The following is a 20,902-nucleotide window of genomic DNA, read 5'->3' on the forward strand; positions in this document are numbered from 1 at the left end:
ATTTGGTACCGATCTGAGCTTGTACAGTAAAGTTACAACAACTTCCTGTGTCATGCCGTTAACCAAAATCAAATTAGATTTTTTACATACATGCATAATTTCACACCATTAAAACTTAAACAAATCAGATTACATTTTTAAAAAAGATTAACATGTTTTCTGATTACCCCAACACTTTAAATCAACCATGGATTGCGCTGGGCTGGGGGCCTGTCAGCCCTGGTTCTCCTGCAGTCTCGCTCCCTGGCTGCGGGGCTCCCCTGCGCAGCTAAATTTGCGCTCTGGGGGGGTTAAGGGGTGCTGCTGCCCTGGCTGCTTGGGTTTTTGCCTGCATGCCGCTGGTCTATGCAGCGCTGTTGCAGTGTCCCACTCTCACTAACGTTGCTAACCGTTCAGGAGGTTTAATCCAACTTTTCAGTTTTTAGAGAGGAAGCTGGAAAGAATCTGTAAATATTGATCTGCAACTTTATGTTAGTTTTATTTCTTTGTTTGTAGTTCAGTTCATTGAGGTTCTTCTGATTTATTTAATTTAGTCTTGTTTTTTTTATAGCAACATATTGAGACTAACTACATTCCATGCACACAGACACACACAGACAAATTTAGGTTGTCAACTTGTAGCGTGTTATTTTTTATGCATATAAATAAGTTATTTATTTAAATTAACCAATATTTCCCTTCTCATGGCTGTGCTGTGTTGTTTATTTATTTTGCTTGACTGTTTCTCCTCTTCATTCTCCCTCTGTTGTTTTTTGATTTTTCGGCTTGTTGTCCCCCCCAACCCCCCCCTTTTTTTCCTCCCCAAGGCCCCCTCCCCGTTCTCATGTGTGGTCTTCACTTTCTGCAATTGGTGTTGTCCTCTGTTGTTTCCCGTTGTCCCCACTCTCTTTCTCTGTGGTGTCTGTTTGTGTGATGTTTGTGCCCCCCACCCCCCATTTCTGCTCCCCTCTCCGGCTCAGGAAAAAAAAATAACGCTTTACTTTTTGTAGTTAGGAATAAAACACTAAAATTGACCTCGAATCTGAAAGTGAGAACTATTATTTTTCTAAAACGCACATAACCGAATTTGATCATTTTTTGTAACTTTCAAACATAAATAATATTTGAACAAAGCTTTCCATGTCTGTTGTCCAAGTGTTTTAAATGGGGTTTCTTAAAAACAAATAAGGACAACAAGCATTTCTTATATTATCAGCGGGACTTGGCCAATATTATGACAAATATAACCATGGTACAATATTATATTGACAATTGATAGCCAAATTATTTGTGTGTTTTGTCTTGATGTGATCATGATCTTATAATAAAACTTTATTACACTTACTTTGTGTTTTACCAAGATGTTAATGTTGGTTATCATACCATCACTACATCATGACAATGCATATAAATGTGTGTGTGTAGACAAGATAGGTCCACATCATAGATTGTTGGTATACTGTAGCTCTAGTGTCTGTTGCAACAAACATTTATAAGGAGACTATTTGCAATTCATACAAAAATTTAAATCATTCCTCTCGAGAGGCACACATCTAAATATCCTCTTCTCAAAGTCCAACTTGCATTTTGAAATATTTGAAAACAGTCAACTCAGAAGCATTTGAAGTGGAAAATAAAGTGCTTACACCAACTAAATTCCTTCGGTTCGTAAGCTGCAGACTTTTAAAAAAAAACACAGAGCAGCTGCTTAGACATTCGTGTTGCATTGATGCCAGTCCTCTTTCTCACTAAATCTGGTCAGTCTTCTTGCCAAATCGTCACCTTCTTCTCCCTCCCCATCACCCCCCTATTCCTTGTCTCTACCAGGGCATGGAGAGGAGAGGATTGTGGGGGGAGCACAGCTCTGACACAGAGCCAAAGCATGGGCCAGGATGCTCCTGTGGAGCACCAAAGCTGTTGCTCCCAGTCCCTGGCCCTCAGTACCTGGCATTAAACCTTGCTCGCAAACACACACACACACACTGTTGTATGGTCACCAGACACAACAGCAGCCAGGAAAGCAATGGTGCAGAGACCGATAAACAAGGTCATCTGCTGAACACTGACATGATTCAAGAAGACATTATCTTGAGAAGAAAAACACCTCTTACCAGATCATAAGATAACTTAGTTTTCTATGCTTTAGATACATACCGAAAGGAGTGTTAAAGGATAAGGCTGTTGATACTCCTTTTTTTATTATTGCCAATAAATCCCTTATAAAGACCACAACCAGCAATATATTCATCCTACCAACCAAAAACTTTGAGCCTATACTCTGTTATGGGGTGCACACGCACACGCACACGCACACACACACATGTCTTGCATCTCAGCTGCTCAGTGATGAAGGAGGACTATATGCATAAAAGCATTGCTGCGTTTCAGCTGGATATATTCAAATTTTGAAACAGCCTTAAGAAGGCTTATTTTTCAAATAGAAAAAAACATCAGTCCATGCTAGTCCCATGGTCATGTCTTTGCAGTCTTTACCTGAGTTCTCCTCACGTTTTTTTTTATTCAATCTGAATATGAATAATAATATGTATAATTAAGATTTGATTCCAGTGCAGAGCAGTTTTCAGAACAGCCACCGGAACCATTTGTATTACATAAATCAAACCATCCTGATTTTTTATAGACATGGAAACATTATATTAGAATGAAATAAATTTTATCTAGATTAACTGCAATGCTGTGGCATTAAAGGGGGGAAAAAGCAAATATGTTTAAAGGAAACTGATTTTTCTTCATTGGTGGGAAAATGTTCCACTCAAGGAAAACTGTCCAAAGACCTGTAAAGATGCTTCATGTTTGTACATTCAGGTGAAGCCTGTCCATTTCACAGTCCACGCAGTTGTGACCTCCTCAGACTTGCAGTTTGACCGGACTGATGTGGACTTTGGCTACTGTTCCATTTACCAGTCTGTCAAGAGCAGCGTCCGCCTTACCAACCTGTCCCTGCTGCCTCAGGATTTTGGCTTCTTGGGTGTTCCAGAGGTACTCAGAGAACTTCTATAATTTAAGTTTACAATGTCGCGGATACCTCATCTTTTGTTGCAGATACTATTAGTCACTGAAATGTTTATCAGAGCTGTATTTCTAATGATATTAGGTGTGTAGGAGACTCACATTTAGTCATTAAGATACTACCTTAATTTTTGGAAATTCCTGTCACAGGTTTCCCATTTTTGAGATTTGCTCTCAACCCTTAAAGTTGTAATCCTTAAGATTTCAGTCCTGGATGTCACCCGTGGTTAGCTTGGCTAATTCAGTTCAGCACTTCAGCAAACCCATTGAGGAGCTGAAATACAACATAAGAGAAACTGGTATATCAGTTTACAGTGCAGCCAAACAAACTTGCTGTGTTTTATTTAAGAAGTCATTCAATGATAATTGGTGGTGCGCATGGCAAAAGTTGGTTTCCACACAACAGCAGGGGTTAATAAAGTTTGTTGCTTTGCTGAGAAATTGGAGATGTGCAGCCTATCATGTTCAGCTCTTCATCTTCAACAGTTCGCCATGGCTGTTTCTTCTTGTTACATTGCTCCCTTCTGCGAAGCCAATCTCCTGATAAAAACTGACCAAAATGCTAAATGCAATGAAAAAGAGCTTCATCAGTTGACCGTTTTTAATGGGAGGCAGCAGCGTCACGATGTCCAGTTTGCATTCGCAATAACTTAATACAGCTCTGATGTGGTGAGCGACTGAACAGTGTGGCTGTTATCACTAAGGTAAAATTACGTTGGATTACATGCAAGCCTTGTTTGAGGTCATATGGCCTGACACCACAGATATCTTTGGCGTCCTTTCGATCTTTGGCACAAAGTTACGTTCTGTGTCTATCTTACAATTAGCTCAACTAGCTTACTTTGTAGTGTGTTGTAGTAGCTGTTTCTAAGTTGACAATTTCACTGATGCTAATTTATCAGTATGATGGTGTAAGTTATTAACATTACTATTTATCAATTTGTTGGTCTGGAATCGGATTTATCAAGATTAATTAAAATACATATTTTTACCCAACTCTGTAAGACAACATATATTTTATTGATAATATAATTGGAATAATTAGATTGTTACACAATAAGCCCCTGACATGAAAAACTGGACTGTGTGTAATAGTGTAACTAACCAGATGAGTGTCTACTGTGATAAATATTGTTTTAGCACACCTTTTTGACCAGCCACTTTGACAACTTCTTATACAGCTTATATATTATAGACATGGAAAATGACCAGCTGATCTCCGGTGGTGTGTGGGTAGAGAACGAATTTAATTAGCACAGCTATGCATATAGCAGTTGGTGTTTGTCAGACTGCTATAGAAGAAAGTCTCTCATTTTCTTCCAGCTCTGGCAGTTTTTATCGCTGTATGTTATTATTATGTTATTATTGACTGTTCAGATTTGCTCAAATTTAAGCACAAGCAGTGGATGTAAATCTACACATTTCAGTGTAAACAAGTTAAAAGACAAAATAACATAATCTTGCTTATTGTTGAAATGCATAAGGTCAATAGAGAGATGAGTACTGAATGTAAATAAATTGATTCGCTATTACAAAAAAACAGATGATGAATATGTTTTTTGTGTTCTCTGACACTGCAGTTTATTGAGGTCCAGCCCAATGATGGCTTTGGCACTCTGCTTCCACAAGAGACCCTGGAGATTGATCTAATTTTCAGTGCCAACAAGGCCAAAGAGTACATTTTCCAACTCAGCTGCAAATCTGGAATTAACAGGTTAAGTTTTAATACTGTGTGTAAGTTAAATGTGATATGTGTGGTTTTGTTGATATATAGGACCAATATATCCAGAATGATCTGGTTTCAATCAGTATCATCATGTCTGATGTGATGAATATGATTCAGTTTATTATATTCCATATTTATTAATATACAACTGAACTTCTTCTTTCTTGTCATCAGAGATTTCCTTCTGTCTTGCCGAGCAGTGGGTGTCCGCCCTCCATTGGAGCTCTCCCATTCTCTGGTCCAGTTTGGGGCCACAGCAGTAGGTGACCGTTCCACTGCCATACTTTACCTGATCAACCGTCAAACCAACCCTAAGATCAAACAACCAATCCCTCCAGTGGTCAAGGACACCATGGCCCCTGTAGCACCCAGGCTGTTCTCCTTCACCCCACCTAAGAATACAGACATCAGCATCACTCCTTCCGCGGGCAGCCTGCTTCCTGGACAGGTGCAATACCTTTTAAAGTATCTTTGCTCTGACTGTAAAGGGGCACGGCACATATTTACCACCTAAGGGTCAAATTACTAGTCTTGAAGAGTCAGAGAAACTGTATTTTGAAGACTAAAAATGTCTAACAGACGGCTTTTGTTTTAATTTTGATGTGTGGTATAAGGCATTTACCAGGCAGGTAAAGTCTAATAAAAAGATGCTATGGGATTGCTTGATTGCTTTTAATTGCATCTCATGGTCATGAAATGCAGTTGAAAGTTCCGGGAAAAAATGTGGACCATCAGTTAAGATTTTTTTATCAGATTATTATTTTCAAGAATAAACCTTAATGCTCATGCCTTTGGTTGTATTCAGGGAAATGTAGGATGGGAAATGACCTATACAAGGGTCTGCAATGAATTTTACCATTTAAAAAAAAATTCCCCCCAATTAATGGAAGTGCCTTACTAGGGGTGGTGATGGAGCAGTGGATAGACACAAGCCTTTGGTGCGCGAGAACGGGGTTCAATCCCGCACTGTGACACATCCTCCTATGTGTCCCTGAGCAAGACATTTAAGCCCTTGTTGCTCCAGATGCGTGCGACCTCTGACATATATAGCCATTGTAAGTCGCTTTGGATAAAAGCGTCAGCTAAATGAGTAAATGTAATGTACTAAACTGCAGGAGTGCCCCTGTACTGTGGATTGCAAGACCCTGTTCAAAGCAAGCATGTTTTTAGCACAATCATGGGGCAGCTGAATATTTTGGCCCTAATATTAATTGGACCCCCTCCTCACCACCCGCTGTTCCTTTGGCGCCTGATCTCCTGAGGTTGTGGTTCTCATTTTATGTCTGGCCAAAATCTCATCCTAACATAGTTGCAAAACCATAATTAAAGTTTAAGGCTGTGCCTACATAATATGATCCTAATCAAACTCTAATTATTTGTAACTCTAAACTTAATCAAAATAGTTTGAGTTGAGCTTGTAAACATAGCCTTTAATTTTACTATGTAGGAAACCAAACCTGGGACCAAGAAGTACATTTTTTCCTCATTATGACAATTTGCAACAAAGACATAATGATGTCTCTGTTTAACTCAATTCAGTTATACATAATTACAGTGAAACAAACAGCCATCATAGCTGCCATTGGCTCACAACAGATGCCTTTATAGTGTAATGATGCACTCTACTGGATATGTGATAGAAGTGAACAAATGCTTTTTATTTTGCATTCTATCCTGCAAAACCATGAATTTAGTGTTCATTTTATATCATTTCAGACTGGACATAGCTCAATTTCAAAGTATAGATATTTTGAAAGTCATTGCGATTCATTGTTATGGATGTGACAGTTAAGTTGAATTCCTATTGTTTCTGTCAGTTGTGAAACAATTTATCCATTGCATTCATTTTTTCAACTGCATAACAGAGGCCCAGTGGGAGAAATTCAGTAAATAGTCTGCAATTGGAAAACAGAGGGATTATCATCCTCAGTCCATTTGAATTGTTCCACGCTAGAGAAACCCCAGAACAGCAGACTGCCTAAAACTAATTTAAAACTCCATTTCATAGTATGAAATGGAGTTTTAAATAAAAAAAATCCCCAGTGAGAAAAAACACTGAAATCTGAATCCGATTTAAAAGTTTCTTGAAATGTGTAAATAAAATCCACAATAATAACCAGTGTGACTGCTAAATCATATAAATCTGAGTAATTCCTGACATGTTACCATCTCTCGTCTGACCTAGAGATGTATGGTCCAGGTTACGTTCAGACCCAGACTGTTAGACCAGGAGATCAAAGAAGAGGTACTGCGTCTCCTCCACCGAGCCAGGTTGCTCTGTGAGAAGGATTTGGAGAGGAACAGATATGCTGAACATGAGGTATGACTATACATACACCAACTTCCGTCACCTATTGCTAGTGTGAGGGAGTCTGTGCTGCCACAAAGGTTTTAAATCTGAGCACATCTTCAGCTTATTGATTTTTTCACTCTCGTAAACATACTGATGTTTATACAGAATGTAAAGGCTAACATTAGAATGAACCATTAGTCGTGTGTGTGTGTGTGTGTGTGTGTGTGTGTTTTGAGAATAAAAAGGTGTTCCCAGTGGGTACTACTAAAGGAAAGAAGGCATCTGTGAGTCCAAAGATCAGCAAGGTTCCAGACGGCCCAAAGACAGACCAACTATCCGAATCACCAAATCCTGCCGACATACAGCCAGGGTAGGATGTTTTCATTTTTAAAAATACATGATTGTTTTCCTCAATCTAATTGCTTGCTTTGTATCAAATATAACATCTAATTTGCTGGACTGTAATGCCAGTGAAGCAGATTTTCATCAATTGATATTATATAACCAAATATCAGACAGTAGTACTGCAAAAAGAGAATCCATTATTCTTTAGGAAACATTTTTTACATTCTCCCTGAAAGCCTCTCTGTGTCTCTCAATTAATAAATTGGAGTTCTGAGATCCAACAACACTGAAAAAAGTTACACACAGAGCATGCTTGTACATTCCCTCTTCTTCCAGTACTTAAGTGATTTTATCAATATTCCCATTTCTTTTCATTTGAAGTTATCACACCATATATAGTATGATCTCAGTAGAGCTTGAAAACTTTGATGAAAGGGGCTTCATTGTGCAAGTGTGGGGATTGAATTTATTGATGTGTTTAATGTACTGAGTCTTTTCTTGTCAAGGTCACAGCAGTATGAAGAGGCCAGGGTCTCTCTGCTGTACTCCTTCACCCAACGCCACAGTGAATACACCGTTCCCTGCTTTGTGTCAGACGGAGCGCCTCCAGAGGAAGACCAACAGCCAACATGGAGGTAGCACAGAGTCAGCCTGTATACAGCTCTGTACAACACATTGTACACCCTGTCATGTCAGATTTCTGTCATGTTGTGTCTTTAATCTTTGGGACTTTCCCTGGAATTCCCAAAGTCCCTTTGCAATATTTTCATATAAATGCAGTCCTAAAACCTTAATATGAGCCGGTTGTTTTAAACCATGGCCCCATGAAAGCCTGTCCCAAATATAGGCAGGGTAGGGCTGGACAATAAAACAATATATACAATATGCCAAACAATAATTATCGCAATATAATTTTTTTCAATAACAATATAACAAATGTTCAATAAATATTCAATAAATGTTTGACTTTATTCACTTGAATCATACACAAATTATTTTTTTTATTTTGTGGGGGAAAAGGGACCAAAAAAAACTTTTACTTAATTTGACTCGTGCATATTTCTTGACAAAGATTTTATCATAATTATGTTCTACCTCAGATTTGTGAAGTGATTCACTGTTTAGCATCTTGTGTTGACCATAATTTAGAGTTTAAACCACAATTAACCATCAGGTGTCTTCAACTTCCACTCAGGAGCAAAAATCAGCCTTTAAAAAAGAAATAACGATTTGATACTTATCGTGATAATTACCGATATCGAAAAATATGAAAATCTTTATCGTGATAACATTTTTGGTCATGTCGTCCAGCCCTAAGGCAGGGTCAATTCAGTGATTTCAGCAAATAAAAGCCTGGGCTATTAATCAACGTTTTACGGTAGTAACATATCTTATCTTATACCATAGGGTCCTATGGCAAAAATAAGATGTTGGGAACCCTGTTGACCCCCTTCTTTTCATACATTGTGTATGTACCATTAAGTGCTAATTGCAGAGCATAAATGGCAACATTATATTTAATCCACAGAACCAGTAAAAATAGTAATAGGCACCCCTGGCTTGCTGTGTATCAATTTGTGTTGTAAAAAAAAAGAAGAAGATATTATTAAAGAATACACCTCTTGCAAATTAAAAGTAAAAGTAAATAAAAAGTATTTTTTTCAAAATGTCAAACTATTCCATTAAAGCCCATAGCATGTCAGTAGATGTTGTGTTTTAATACTGCATATTCCAAAATCTGGAAAACAAATATTCAGTTAATTATTTTACTACAAAATACATGGATATGCAGTAAATCTGGCCAGGGTTCCTGATGATCTGGGGTTACATGTAATGCAGTCTTGATATCAACTATGAATTCTGGAGCTGCATAGCATTTAGCAGCTTTAGCTTTCTTCTTATAGTACAGTTAGTATATGTGTGGTTACTAACTCTTAAAGGGCATTTTGTATTTTTTAGCGGCCACTAGCGGTGCGGTTTTAAGATAGCAACCAGGTGGGTGCATGTATGCGGGCTCGCTTAAACTCATGAGCGAGCACAAAGTCCTTATAGGCAAGTCATGCCACTTGGCAGCCATCAGACCCTTACGTCAGTGGAACCACACGATTGGCTAAAATATGTTTCCCGCTTTGGCTGTTAAAAGCAGACCATTGGCTTTCTATCAGGAGGGGCGGGATAGCCCATAACCCATAGAGTTATGTTGAGGATGTGATTGAGTGGCGTGTCTCCTGGTGAGCTTAATCCGAGACACAACCGCTTTCATGCTCGGTTTCAGGCTCGGTTACTTCAACGTTTCCGGCTCAGAGGCAGATCAGCACTGGCTCTGTACCTTTCATACAACGCAGCAAGATGAGACAAGGAGGTGGAAACCAAAACTAACTGAAAACACGTGATCAGGCAGAAATCTCAAATCCACACACGGTAACTTCAGCACCACTGATAAAGTGCAGCTGATAAAGTGCAGCTCACAGTCCCAAACACAACAGGCTGGCTTCAATTTTTAGATGTTTATATTGCAAAACTCTACCAGTTACGTTTACTCTCTGTCACAAACTGGCTGCGACTCACAGTGCTGCACAGTCAAAACTGACACCGCAATGCTCTCACCACAATCCTCCCTCTGTAATAAGCCTAAATGGAAACATCTTCTAGAAAAATCCAGTGTTGGCTTCAAATGGACCTCTGCGCAATAACGCAGTCCTCATAAAGTCTGTTAAGACTGGGGGCCAATCTGCTGGGACATTTGGTGGAGCAGCAAATGACCCAGCACCCATTAGGGTATGAGCTGCTTGTGTCTAATGCTGGCTGTGCTCGTACTGGCTGAGGCTGGAGTTCTTGTACAGACTGATGATCCAGCATCTACTCTACTAAATTATAGATATTTTCTATATATTAATGTTATCAGCTCCATCAGGCCCATTCAAACTGGCTCCCCCAGGTTTCTTTCAATACCTTTTCAAATATAAAATACTATTTATAAAATGACTTGGCTGAAAATGTGATGCTTATTATTTACTGAGATGTGCATCCTTATTTCCCAGTCTGCCCCTAATCAACATTTTAATAGTCAATGTGAATCCACTGTATTCCATCTTGCATTAGTCAAGAGTTGTAACTAAACCTTGACTGAGAGACAGATATTCACAGTATTGTTTTGAAATGATGTGTGCCCATGCGGATTGGCATCACATCGTGTATTGTTTGGACTGGTCTGCACAGATGTTTCTTGCTGAAATGCACAAGTTTCATTTCATACATGTGAATATACGCATTTTCATGCGCAACGCGGTTATCTTTTCTGAGCTGCAGTTTATAAACAGCGTGACCTGTCTGCGTTTATCAAACGTAATAAATAGTTGTATTTCACTCTAACATTGGTCATACACAAAAGCTGGAAAGCAACCAAGACACAGACAGATAAGGGATGCCCTTCTCAGCTTGGTTAGCAGGACAGACAGAATAGAGATTCACTGCAGCTGCACATTAACATTATCTGCTGACATCAGACTTTGAGAGGAGAACACAAGTTTACCTGACTGCTGTTCCCACAGTTCACTCTCATAGAGTTTTTTCTCTTCTCGTGCCCAGAAGGATAGTCATTAACACTCGCTTTCACCTTTGACATGAGAGTGAGGCGGGCCCGCCCGGCTCTGCACGAGAGTGACTTGATTACTATTGATTCGCACCGAGTCGGCTTTATCAGTTTTACATTTGTTTTTCACTGCTGCTCCACTCAGGTTCGCTGCAGGCTTTTCTTTCTTATCATGCTAATAACAATGTAATGAGCTCTCGTGCTGAATGTAAGGAGTAAAAAGTTCTTTTTCGGCTTAGAAATGTAGGGAAGTGAAATTAAAAAGTTGCAACACCTAAAATACTCAAGTAAAGTACAGATACGGAAAAAAACTACTTAAGTACATTAACGAAGTGTTTGCACTTTTACACGTATTTACCCGTTATTTTCCACCTCTGACTGTTAAATCATTTCCTTTCAGGCTAAAATCAACTTTGACATAATACCGATGCAGAATAGTGGCTGTTCCAAGCAACAGCGAAAACAGGCGAATGCTTCATTTCTAAGTGAAGCTACAGCCTATTGACTATAAGGCAGTGAAAATTTACATTTATTAATAAGTAATTTCATTGAAGAACTACAAATAGCCCCTTTAAATAGCATGCTGATATGTGGAGATAATCTTGTTAATTGTAATCTTACTTTAATGAAAACCCAAGATTTCTGCTATGGCAAAAAATATCGTCACTTTTACACTCTATGTATGGAACAGAGTAGTGATCACAGAACTCAGCTGCCAGGCTTTTAACCAGAACAAAGAAATATGACCACATTACTCCTATTTTAGCTTCATTAAACTGGCTCCCAGTGTGTTTTAGAATTCACTTTAAAATTTTATTGATCACTTTTAAAGCTCTTCATGGCCTCTCGCCTTGTTATATTTCTGAACTTTTAGTCCCATACGCACCAGCACGTACCTTGAGATCCTCGGGCAGAGGTCTGCTGTCTGTTCCAGAGTCTCGACTGAAAACTAAGGGGGACAGAGCGTTTGCTGTCAGGGCCCCGAGACTCTGGAACAGCCTGCCCGAGGAAATCAGGTCAGCTGAGTCAGTGAACTCTTTTAAGTCCCTTCTTAAAACATACTTTTACAGGAGAGCCTTTCCCGATCTTATTTCACTTTATTTTATCCCTTTTATTTTATTCTATTTTACTAATTTTATCTTGTATTATTTCTGTATTATTGATTTTGGGTATTATTGTCTTTACACTTGTTAAAGCACTTTGTAACTTGTTTTTGAAAAGTGCTCTACAAATAAAGATTATTATTAACCTCGCTGTATATCCCGTCAATAGAAGAACAGGGTATTTAGCTTTAGTGGTAATAGCCAACACGTCTGAAGAGAACGTAAGGAACTCACGGATTACCACATGATAAAAACAGTACTTTACCCATGGCTTCTCACAGGTGATCCAACATAAAGAAACAGTCCCGTGACCTCTCTTTATAACCTATCTATGACCTCTTTGATTGGTTTATAACTGCAGCTGAAAAATCAGCATATAGGGGGGAGTTGTCTAATCTTGCGAGCTGGTGTAACTTTTGGAATAATCTTCAATTCAGCATTGGGAAAACAAAAGAGATGATCATAGTCTTCAATAGTGTGTATGGAATGGATGGTGATGGAACATTCCATACACCACTTAAAATTGCTGGGAAACAAGTTGGGACATGTCTTCTTTAGTCTTACTATAATCTCTGCTCATCATAATGAGACATTTTTGAGATCAAAACATTTCATGGAAAGTTATGGTCCAACACAATATCCACAATACATAAATATGTGTTCAGCTTGAATAAACAATAAACCTTTGGTATTTTAAGGTGCCTGCTATTTTTATATCAATAGTTATTTTAGTATATTGTCCTCACTGCTTTTATTTGTTTGAATTTTATGGGTTTTTTTATATGTCCATTAAGCTGTTGACTGCTGCCTGTCTTGTTTGTACTATAGCTCACCAAATTATTTTCCTAACAACTTCTGTTGTAATACCAATAAAATAAACTCAGCTCAAATCAACACAGGCTGACCAAATGAGAAAGGACTATTTTATCCTCAAGGATACAGAAACCAGACTGGTCGTGACAAAAAAATACTTTGCAGTCCAAATTTCATTCTCTTTTAAAATTAGGTTTTGTTTTATCTGGATGCAGCAGTTATTATTGTGACCCCTGCTTTAGGCTGGTTTAGGCTTGAATTGCATTTGATAAATTTTTATCACTGAACACAAGTTTTTTTTTTTAGAATTGAGTCTGAATTAACATACTTTTTTAATTTAATTTTCTAATTTAATTTTTCTGATTTACAGTGCTGTAAAGAGTGTGAGCTGTTACCCATGCTGATTGTTTAATCGCTTGTCATGTCCAATATCTCCACAGTCCCTTCAATACCCTTTATTTGAAGCTGCAGTGTCCTGTTGTACAGCCTCCTCTAGTGGTAATATCCAACAATGGACTCAATATCATAGACTTCCATCAGGTGGCAGTGGGTGAGTGATTTTGCTTGATGGTTCTTCACATACTGTAAGTGTTCACTTGTGTATTCTGTATTTATTTTTGTGTTGTATTTGTGCCTTCTATTTTCAGGAGAAAAAGTTATCAAGCGGTTTGTAGTTCAGAACATTTCAAAGGAATCTTTGGATGTATCCTTTCTCCAGCAAATATTGATCAGCTTGTCTAAGTAAAGTTTAACTCTTAAAACAAAATGTAAAACTATAGAACTCATGTTTCAAACTGCTAATGCAAATAGGTTTTCTATACCACTTACTATCACTCTTGATGGTGTCTGTGTTCAATACACACTTCATGATACCTGTACAAATGTTAAACATGCTATATGAAAAATGTACAACATTTGCACATACAGACTTAATCTTAAATGCAAGTACTAGAAAGACAGATAATTGTGCTGCATGTCCATTTTACTTTCATTACTTTGAGTAGTTGCATTCTATTCATGAATGAATATAATTAGCATGTAAAAGTCTTGCGATGCCCTATAGTGTGAGGTCTGCAGTCCCTCTTTAATATGTGTGTATTAAAGGGTTAGTTCAGAAATGTTTTTTCTCATTTAGCACCAACAGATAGTTTAGGTTTTATTTGCCCAGGTTTTGAGGTATCAATTTCTGTGATTTCTGCCTCCATACATACAATACAGTTGAAGTCAATGGAATTTAGTATGTGGTGTTCACAGCAATGAAATATGAGGAGGGAAAATGAGAATGAAGGAGGCATATTTGTGCCATTTGAGAGCAGACAGTAGAGAGATGACATGAAATGAGGGGCGATCGGTAATGACATGCAACAAGTTCTCCAGAGTCAAACTTGGGAAGTTGCAGTTTATGGCCATCACCATCACCCAATCAGCAACCGGGGGCCCCCTGTTAACTGTTTTTATATGGACTTGTGCTGAAAGTGTTTCTTTAAAAAATACTTCACAGAGTGTACTGTAGATATACAGAGTGTCAAGGACACTTCCTAGTACACTACCATTATTTATTATGGCGGATAATACTACTACAAATAATAATAATCAACTTCAACACCACTGCTTTTCTTTGACCATTTCCAAGTTGAGGTCATCTGTGCTGGATATACATGGCCCTTTTTCCCTTCTGAATGCTCTCAGATGCATAAGACCTGGAGAAAAACACACTCTGGCACTGGCCTTTAGCCCATCTCTGGGGAAAAAGGTGGGTTAACAGTGTAGAATTTGCCATTGAGCACTTTGGAGTCTTTTTTTCTAGAACTTATGAGCATGCCATGAAGTTGAAGGATCCAAAATTGTCATTCCATATCAGTCTATTGATTTGTCTTCATCAAATCACATAAAAGATTTTGTAAAAGTATGAATATTGAGTAATACCTTACCCACCCACCCTCTGCTCTTCTGCAGTACTGTGAGACTCTGGAGGTGCACAGCCAAAAGATGACCCTGGAGATGACTCTGTGCGGGGAAGGTGTGGTCACTGCTGTCACCTCCTCCCACCCTGGAGGTCTCCTTGACTTTGGCTACGTGTTGGAGAAGGAAAGCACCTCACAGGTCCTGAAGGTTAGTCAACATTGTGAAAACGGACAAGAAGAATCAGAAAGAAATTACAACACTGTCGCCTCACAGCAAGGAGGTCGCGGGTTCAAACCCCGGTTGCCCCGGCCTTTCTGTGTGGAGTTTGCATGTTCTCCACGTGGGTTCTCTCTGGGTGCTCCGGCTTCCTCCCACCGTCCAACGACATGCGGACTAGGTTAATTGGTGACCCTAAATTGTCCTTTGGCGTGAGTGTGAGCGGTTGTTTGTCTGTGTGTGGCCCTGCGATGGACTGGCGACCTATCCAGGGTGTACCCCGCCTTTCGCCCGATGTCAGCCCCCCACGACCCTGTACGCAGGATAAGCGGTTGACAATGGATGGGTGGTTTTGAAGACATTTTCTGTGTTTCAATGTCAAATTTAAGGGCAGTTCTTAAAACAATCGAATCCAGACCTTAACAAGTGTGTTGACTGTTGATATTGACTGATTACCTTGATGCTTTTGAGGAACTTGGACCTGACATTAAGCCTTGTTTTGCCTGCAGCTGCAGAACCGCTCAGCTGTGGCTGTGGGTTTCAGGGTGCTGCTGGCCAGTCTCTCTCCCTCCGAGCCTCAGGGTGGAGCTGACAAGGTGGCCGTCCTGCTGGCCAGTTACATCAACTCTCAAGTCCAGCCTACTGTTGGTAAGATGTGATTAACACTGGAGTGCTTCACCTGACAACTTCAACTGCTTCAAGCTCTTAAACGAAAAAAGACAGAGCACTACATGTCCTTTCAACACCATTTCAACAGCATTTAGAACATTAGCCGTGTTTTCACCGCTGGAACTATACCCTGAAACTATTGCAACATACAGGTCGGTAGGACAAACCTACAACGGCGTATTGGGGCCATTGTAGTGTTTTTTTTATTCCAAGAGAAAACTCAAAATTTCTGAGATTAAAGTGGTAAATTTACAGGCTAAAACCATGACTAAAACTCACAAATTTACAAGAACAAAATCCTTGGATATTCTCAAAGATTAAAGTGGTTCATTTACGAGATAAATCTCACATATTTGAGGATAGATAAAAAGCCAACACACGTCCCTTAGTTCGGTTTCTTAGTCTGCTTGGTAAATGTAAATAAATAATTTTTGTTTGTGATGACAGTATTGTTTAGTGTAGTAACAGCTTTGTTCTTGTACAAAGTGCTTCAGGCACTGTGGATTTTTGATGTGTTCCATGACTTTTTCTATCCCCCTGACCTTCCGGACCAGCAGGATTTAATGTTAGCAAGGTAACTTTAGATTTAACCCTGGGTTTATGTTCAAGATAAGAGATCAACGCTATAAGAGTACTGCCTACTGACCAATCAATTCACTTGGAAAATGGCATCACTATTCGTAGAAGATCCAGCTGACTGTTTTATGTCCTGCTGTGTGTGTCGCGGGGCTGCTTTTGAATACCGATATCATCCTACAACAGAGACTGAAGCATTAAAACCTTGTACTTATACCGCTTTAAAATATTTTTAATTTTATTTTTTAATTGCTCCCAAGTCAGTTCCAAGACAGTCTGACGCAAGAAATGGTTTAATTTTTCTTTTTATGTTAGGCTAAATATTATGAGCATATATTTTATTATTCAAATTAAGTTTAATATGAATTTGTTTATTATACAGTAACTTTAGGTTGCATTTATTTTCACATTATAAAGACTGGTCATGTAACACCATCCTTTTGCTATTTGAGTGCAGGTAAATTTTGAGTTACAGTCTTTTGACCACTATTTGAGCACTTTTTATACCCTGAATGATTTTTCGTTTCTTCACACTGAGCTGAAAGAATAAGGTTAAATAGTCATACAAGTAGGGTGACCAGATGGGAATAGGTGAAATTAGGGACAGGGAAGTTGGGGGTGGGGGTGGCCTCCAGTATATTACATTCAGTGTCAACGAACAGTAAAACCATAAACACATCAATGTCCAAACTCAATGCTAAAATGTGTTGTTTTTGTTGATGAAGTCAACTGTCTGTCAGGGATTTGTGTGTGGTGAAGCAGGTTGTAGGACCCAAACGCAGGACACAGAGCGGAGCAGGCTGAGTTCAGGAAATCTAAAATTACACAATCCAACACAAACAGGGTAATCCAACAGAAAAATCCAGAAACAGGTCAAAATCCAAAAGACTGACGGGGGATAAGCAGAACGAGGCAGAACGAGGCAGAACGAGGCAGAACGAGGCAGAACGAGGCAGAACGAGGCAGAACGAGACTGAGCAGACGAGCAAACAGCACACTGTAATGACCAGACAAAGGCTAAACAGAAACACCAGGTATATATACACAGGGACTAACGAGCAGGACGGGAGCAACACAGGTGACAGACATGAGACTAACGAGACACAGGCAGGCAGGGAGAGAGCAGAGGGGAGAACAGAGAGACAGCCAGGCAGAGTGATACTTGAGGGAACAGACATGACACAGGTTACTGAACACATAACAGATCGAGACGAATAAATATAAACGAATCAAGACACAAGCAGACACATCCCCACTAAACTAACACCAACAAGGAACACAAACTGAAGATATGTAAGACACTGAACTGGGAACTAAGGCATCAAGAAGACAGACATGAGTGACAGACAGATTGTTGCACTTGCCCTAATGTGTTTCATCTGTGTCTCGTTATCTTTACCTTTGTCACTTCAAAGGGCTGGGCGATATGGACCAGAAAGTCATTTTGCTTCATTCTCCACCTTATTTAAGTGTCACTCACTTACTAAATCTTTCCATTCAGTTCTCTTCACACTCACAGACCTAACGTACCTCTGCTGCAAACACGTCAGCGTGCCCCGCTTCTTTCCGTCTCTCTCTCTCCCTGTATGTGAATGTATGTCTGCTCCGGTGACTTTCTCTATCAGTAGTAGGCTACGTTGTATAAAGTCGGCAAAAAAACAACAACTTCTGGACTTTTCCACCCGCAATTCTGTTCACAGCAGCAGCTGAGACGCATGTTGAGGTGGCGTGTTGACGACATAGTATATCAAAACGAAACCAACGTGGTAGCTAACGAATGATATCTGACTGGTGTGTTCACCGTCGCTTTACCTGGTCCACGCTTGTAAAATATCCACCGTGTCGTGACTTATAATGTAATAACTCTGTGTTTTTCTGATAAATGCTACAGTGCGTTGCCAAATAAACCTGGGCGAAAGGTTTCTTTTTAAAAGCTAGGTTTTCAGCAATGTAAACCGTCACTGAGCCACACCATGTTGTTAGAGAGTCTGTGACGCAGAGGGAGGGGAAGTGTGGGGCTGTGTGCTGAGGGAGAGAGACGCAAACGCTGGCAGGACTTTAAGGAGATAAGATATTAATTAACTCAACATCAAATTAAATTGGTATAAACAGTCTGATTTTATATCTCTTTTGAAATTATATCGGCATACCTCATTATACCGATATATCGCCCAGGCCACTTATTAATCAGTAATTGTCCTACCTGTGTTTCCCTGTGTTTTTGGAGTTCTACCTGTTTGGATTTATGGATTTTTACGTGTACAATTCTGGATTAATATAGCTTTATTTTGGACCGCCTGCCCCCCCACACCTCCACCTTGTATAAATAAACTTTGTAAAACCGCTTTATCCATGTACCTATCTGGTTTATACAGCTAGGCTTAATCACAGAACATTTCTGAGTTTGTTTCTTGCAAATTTCTGATTTTATAATCTCAGAGAATATCAGAGTTTCGTTCTCCTAAATTTATGTGTTTTATCTCTTAAATATGTCTTTGTTTTTTTTCTGTAAATTTGTGAGTTTTATCTCGTATATTCTCCACTTTAATCTCAGAGAATATCTACAACAACAAATGCAAAAACTTCCAGGACACAAGGGCTCACTGAATGGGTTGATGAGTATGAAAAGGACTTGAATGGCCTTCATAGTCACCAGTTCTGAATCCAAGAAAGACACACAAGAATGACATTTATCTTTACAGTAGGTCCCACAGTCTTGGAGAATCTATGACAATGAGCACTGAAGCTGTTCTAGATCCTCATCGTGGCCCCACATTTTTTTAAGAGGCTCTATGTTGTTTTTTCCTTCAATTCATCACAATACATAAACAGTTGTATATATATATATTTCTGGAAAGATACAGTACATTGATATCAGCTTAGATATATAATTGTTGGTGTATATGTCAGCTCATAAGTAAAAAGAAATAGTACAGATATGCAAAAGTAGGTTTAAGGTAATTTAGAAACAGTGTCACCATTACAAACTGTGTCCACCAGAGAGCACTGGTAAGATGATTTTTCAACTGTATGCATCTTAGTGACAATACAAAAATGAATGTTTGTGTACATTAGGTGTTTATGAAAAAAAAAATGTTTCTTGATACCTATATCGTTTTGTCATCAGATTTCTTTTAACAATCCACTATTAATTGGGCTACAGTAAATATTTTGTAACTCTAATCAGTGTGGAGGTTTAATTTTCCATCTTTTTGCTCTGAGTTGAGCAACTGCTGATTACTACTATTACAACAAAAGCATCACAGCTGTTATGGAAAGACAAGACAGGTTTTTTTCACCAAAATTCCTTATATGGACTATCATGAATATAGCATAGGTATGTATAATATGATAGCTGCCTCATAAATAACACTGATCCGAATAAGCAACATTTGGACCACAACTGTGGAATCTGACATCAAACCCATTGAAGTTACATGGACACTACTTTCACATTTATTACAAGCTATGTAAAAAATAAAATTAATTCTTAACAGCAGTACTAGTAGTATAAGTTACAGCAGGAGACATACAGGTGCTGGTCATATAATTAGAATATCATCAAAAAGTTGATTTATTTCAGTAATTCCATTCAAAAAGTGAAACTTGGATATTATATTCATTCATTACACACAGACTGATATTTCAAATGTTTATTTCATTTAATTGTGATGATTAAAACTGACAACTAATGAAAATCCCAAATTCAGTATCTCCGAAAATTTGAATATTACTTAGGACCAATACAAAAAAAGGATTTTTAGAAATGTTGGCCAACTGAAAAGTATGAACATGAAAAGTATGAGCATGTACAGCACTCAATACTTAGCTGGGGCTCCTTTTGCCTGAATTACTGCAGCAATGCGGCGTGGCATGGAGTCGATCAGTCTGTGGCACTGCTCAGGTGTTATGAGAGCCCAGGTTGCTCTGATAGTGGCCTTCAGCTCTTCTGCATTGTTGGGTCTGGTGTATCGCATCTTCCTCTTCACAATACCCCATAGATACTTCCAATACTTCCTCTTCACAATACCCCATAGATTTTCTATAGGGTTAAGGTCAGGGGAGTTTGCTGACAGGGATACCATGGTCCTTAAGCCATGTACTGGTAGCTTTGGCACTTTGTGCAGGTGCCAAGTCCTGTTGGAAAATGAAATCTGCATCTCCATAAAGTTGGTCAGCAGCAGGAAGCATGAAGTGCTCTAAAACGTCCTGGTAGACGGCTGCGTTGACCTTGGACCTCAGAAAACACAGTGGACCAACACCAGCAGATGACATGGCACCCCAAACCATCACTGACTGTGGAAACTTTACACTGGACTTCAAGCAACGTGGATTCTGTGCCTCCCCTCTCTTCCTCCAGACTCTGGGACCTTGATTTCCAAAGGAAATGCAAAATTTACTTTCATCAGAGAACATAACTTTGGACCACTCAGCAGCAGCCCAGTCCTTTTTGTCTTTAGCCCAGGCGAGACGCTTCTGATGCTGTGTCTTGTTCAAGAGTGGCTTGACACAAGGAATGCGACAGCTGAAACCCATGTCTTGCATACGTCTGTGCGTGGTTGTTCTTGAAGCACTGACTCCAGCTGCAGTCCACTCTTTGTGAATCTCCCCCACATTTTTGAATGGGTTTTGTTTCACAATCCTCTCCAGGGTGC

The 20,902-nt window shown here is 39.2% G+C and overlaps 1 protein-coding gene across 9 annotated transcripts in view; it reads left to right on the top strand.

Annotated features, from left to right (window-relative positions):
- Nucleotides 1–20,902, top strand: part of cfap74 (cilia and flagella associated protein 74) — a 73,958-nt gene that overhangs the window by 45,451 nt on the left and 7,605 nt on the right. For 5 of the 9 annotated variants that reach the window (XM_046056273.1, XM_046056278.1, XM_046056272.1 and 2 more), the window contains 11 exons: nucleotides 2,806–2,979; nucleotides 4,590–4,723; nucleotides 4,910–5,183; nucleotides 6,921–7,055; nucleotides 7,265–7,398; nucleotides 7,880–8,008; nucleotides 13,322–13,431; nucleotides 13,529–13,584; nucleotides 14,515–14,635; nucleotides 14,836–14,993; nucleotides 15,512–15,650. In XM_046056273.1, the coding sequence (XP_045912229.1) occupies nucleotides 2,806–2,979; nucleotides 4,590–4,723; nucleotides 4,910–5,183; nucleotides 6,921–7,055; nucleotides 7,265–7,398; nucleotides 7,880–8,008; nucleotides 13,322–13,431; nucleotides 13,529–13,584; nucleotides 14,515–14,635; nucleotides 14,836–14,993; nucleotides 15,512–15,650 (1,564 nt within the window). The remainder of the gene's footprint in view (nucleotides 1–2,805; nucleotides 2,980–4,589; nucleotides 4,724–4,909; nucleotides 5,184–6,920; nucleotides 7,056–7,264; nucleotides 7,399–7,879; nucleotides 8,009–13,321; nucleotides 13,432–13,528; nucleotides 13,585–14,514; nucleotides 14,636–14,835; nucleotides 14,994–15,511; nucleotides 15,651–20,902) is intronic. The other 4 variants (XM_046056274.1, XM_046056275.1, XM_046056276.1 and 1 more) reach the window with 3 other exon arrangements.

The sequence above is a fragment of the Micropterus dolomieu genome, linkage group LG08 (assembly GCF_021292245.1).
Source record: "Micropterus dolomieu isolate WLL.071019.BEF.003 ecotype Adirondacks linkage group LG08, ASM2129224v1, whole genome shotgun sequence".
NCBI lineage: Eukaryota > Metazoa > Chordata > Actinopteri > Centrarchiformes > Centrarchidae > Micropterus > Micropterus dolomieu.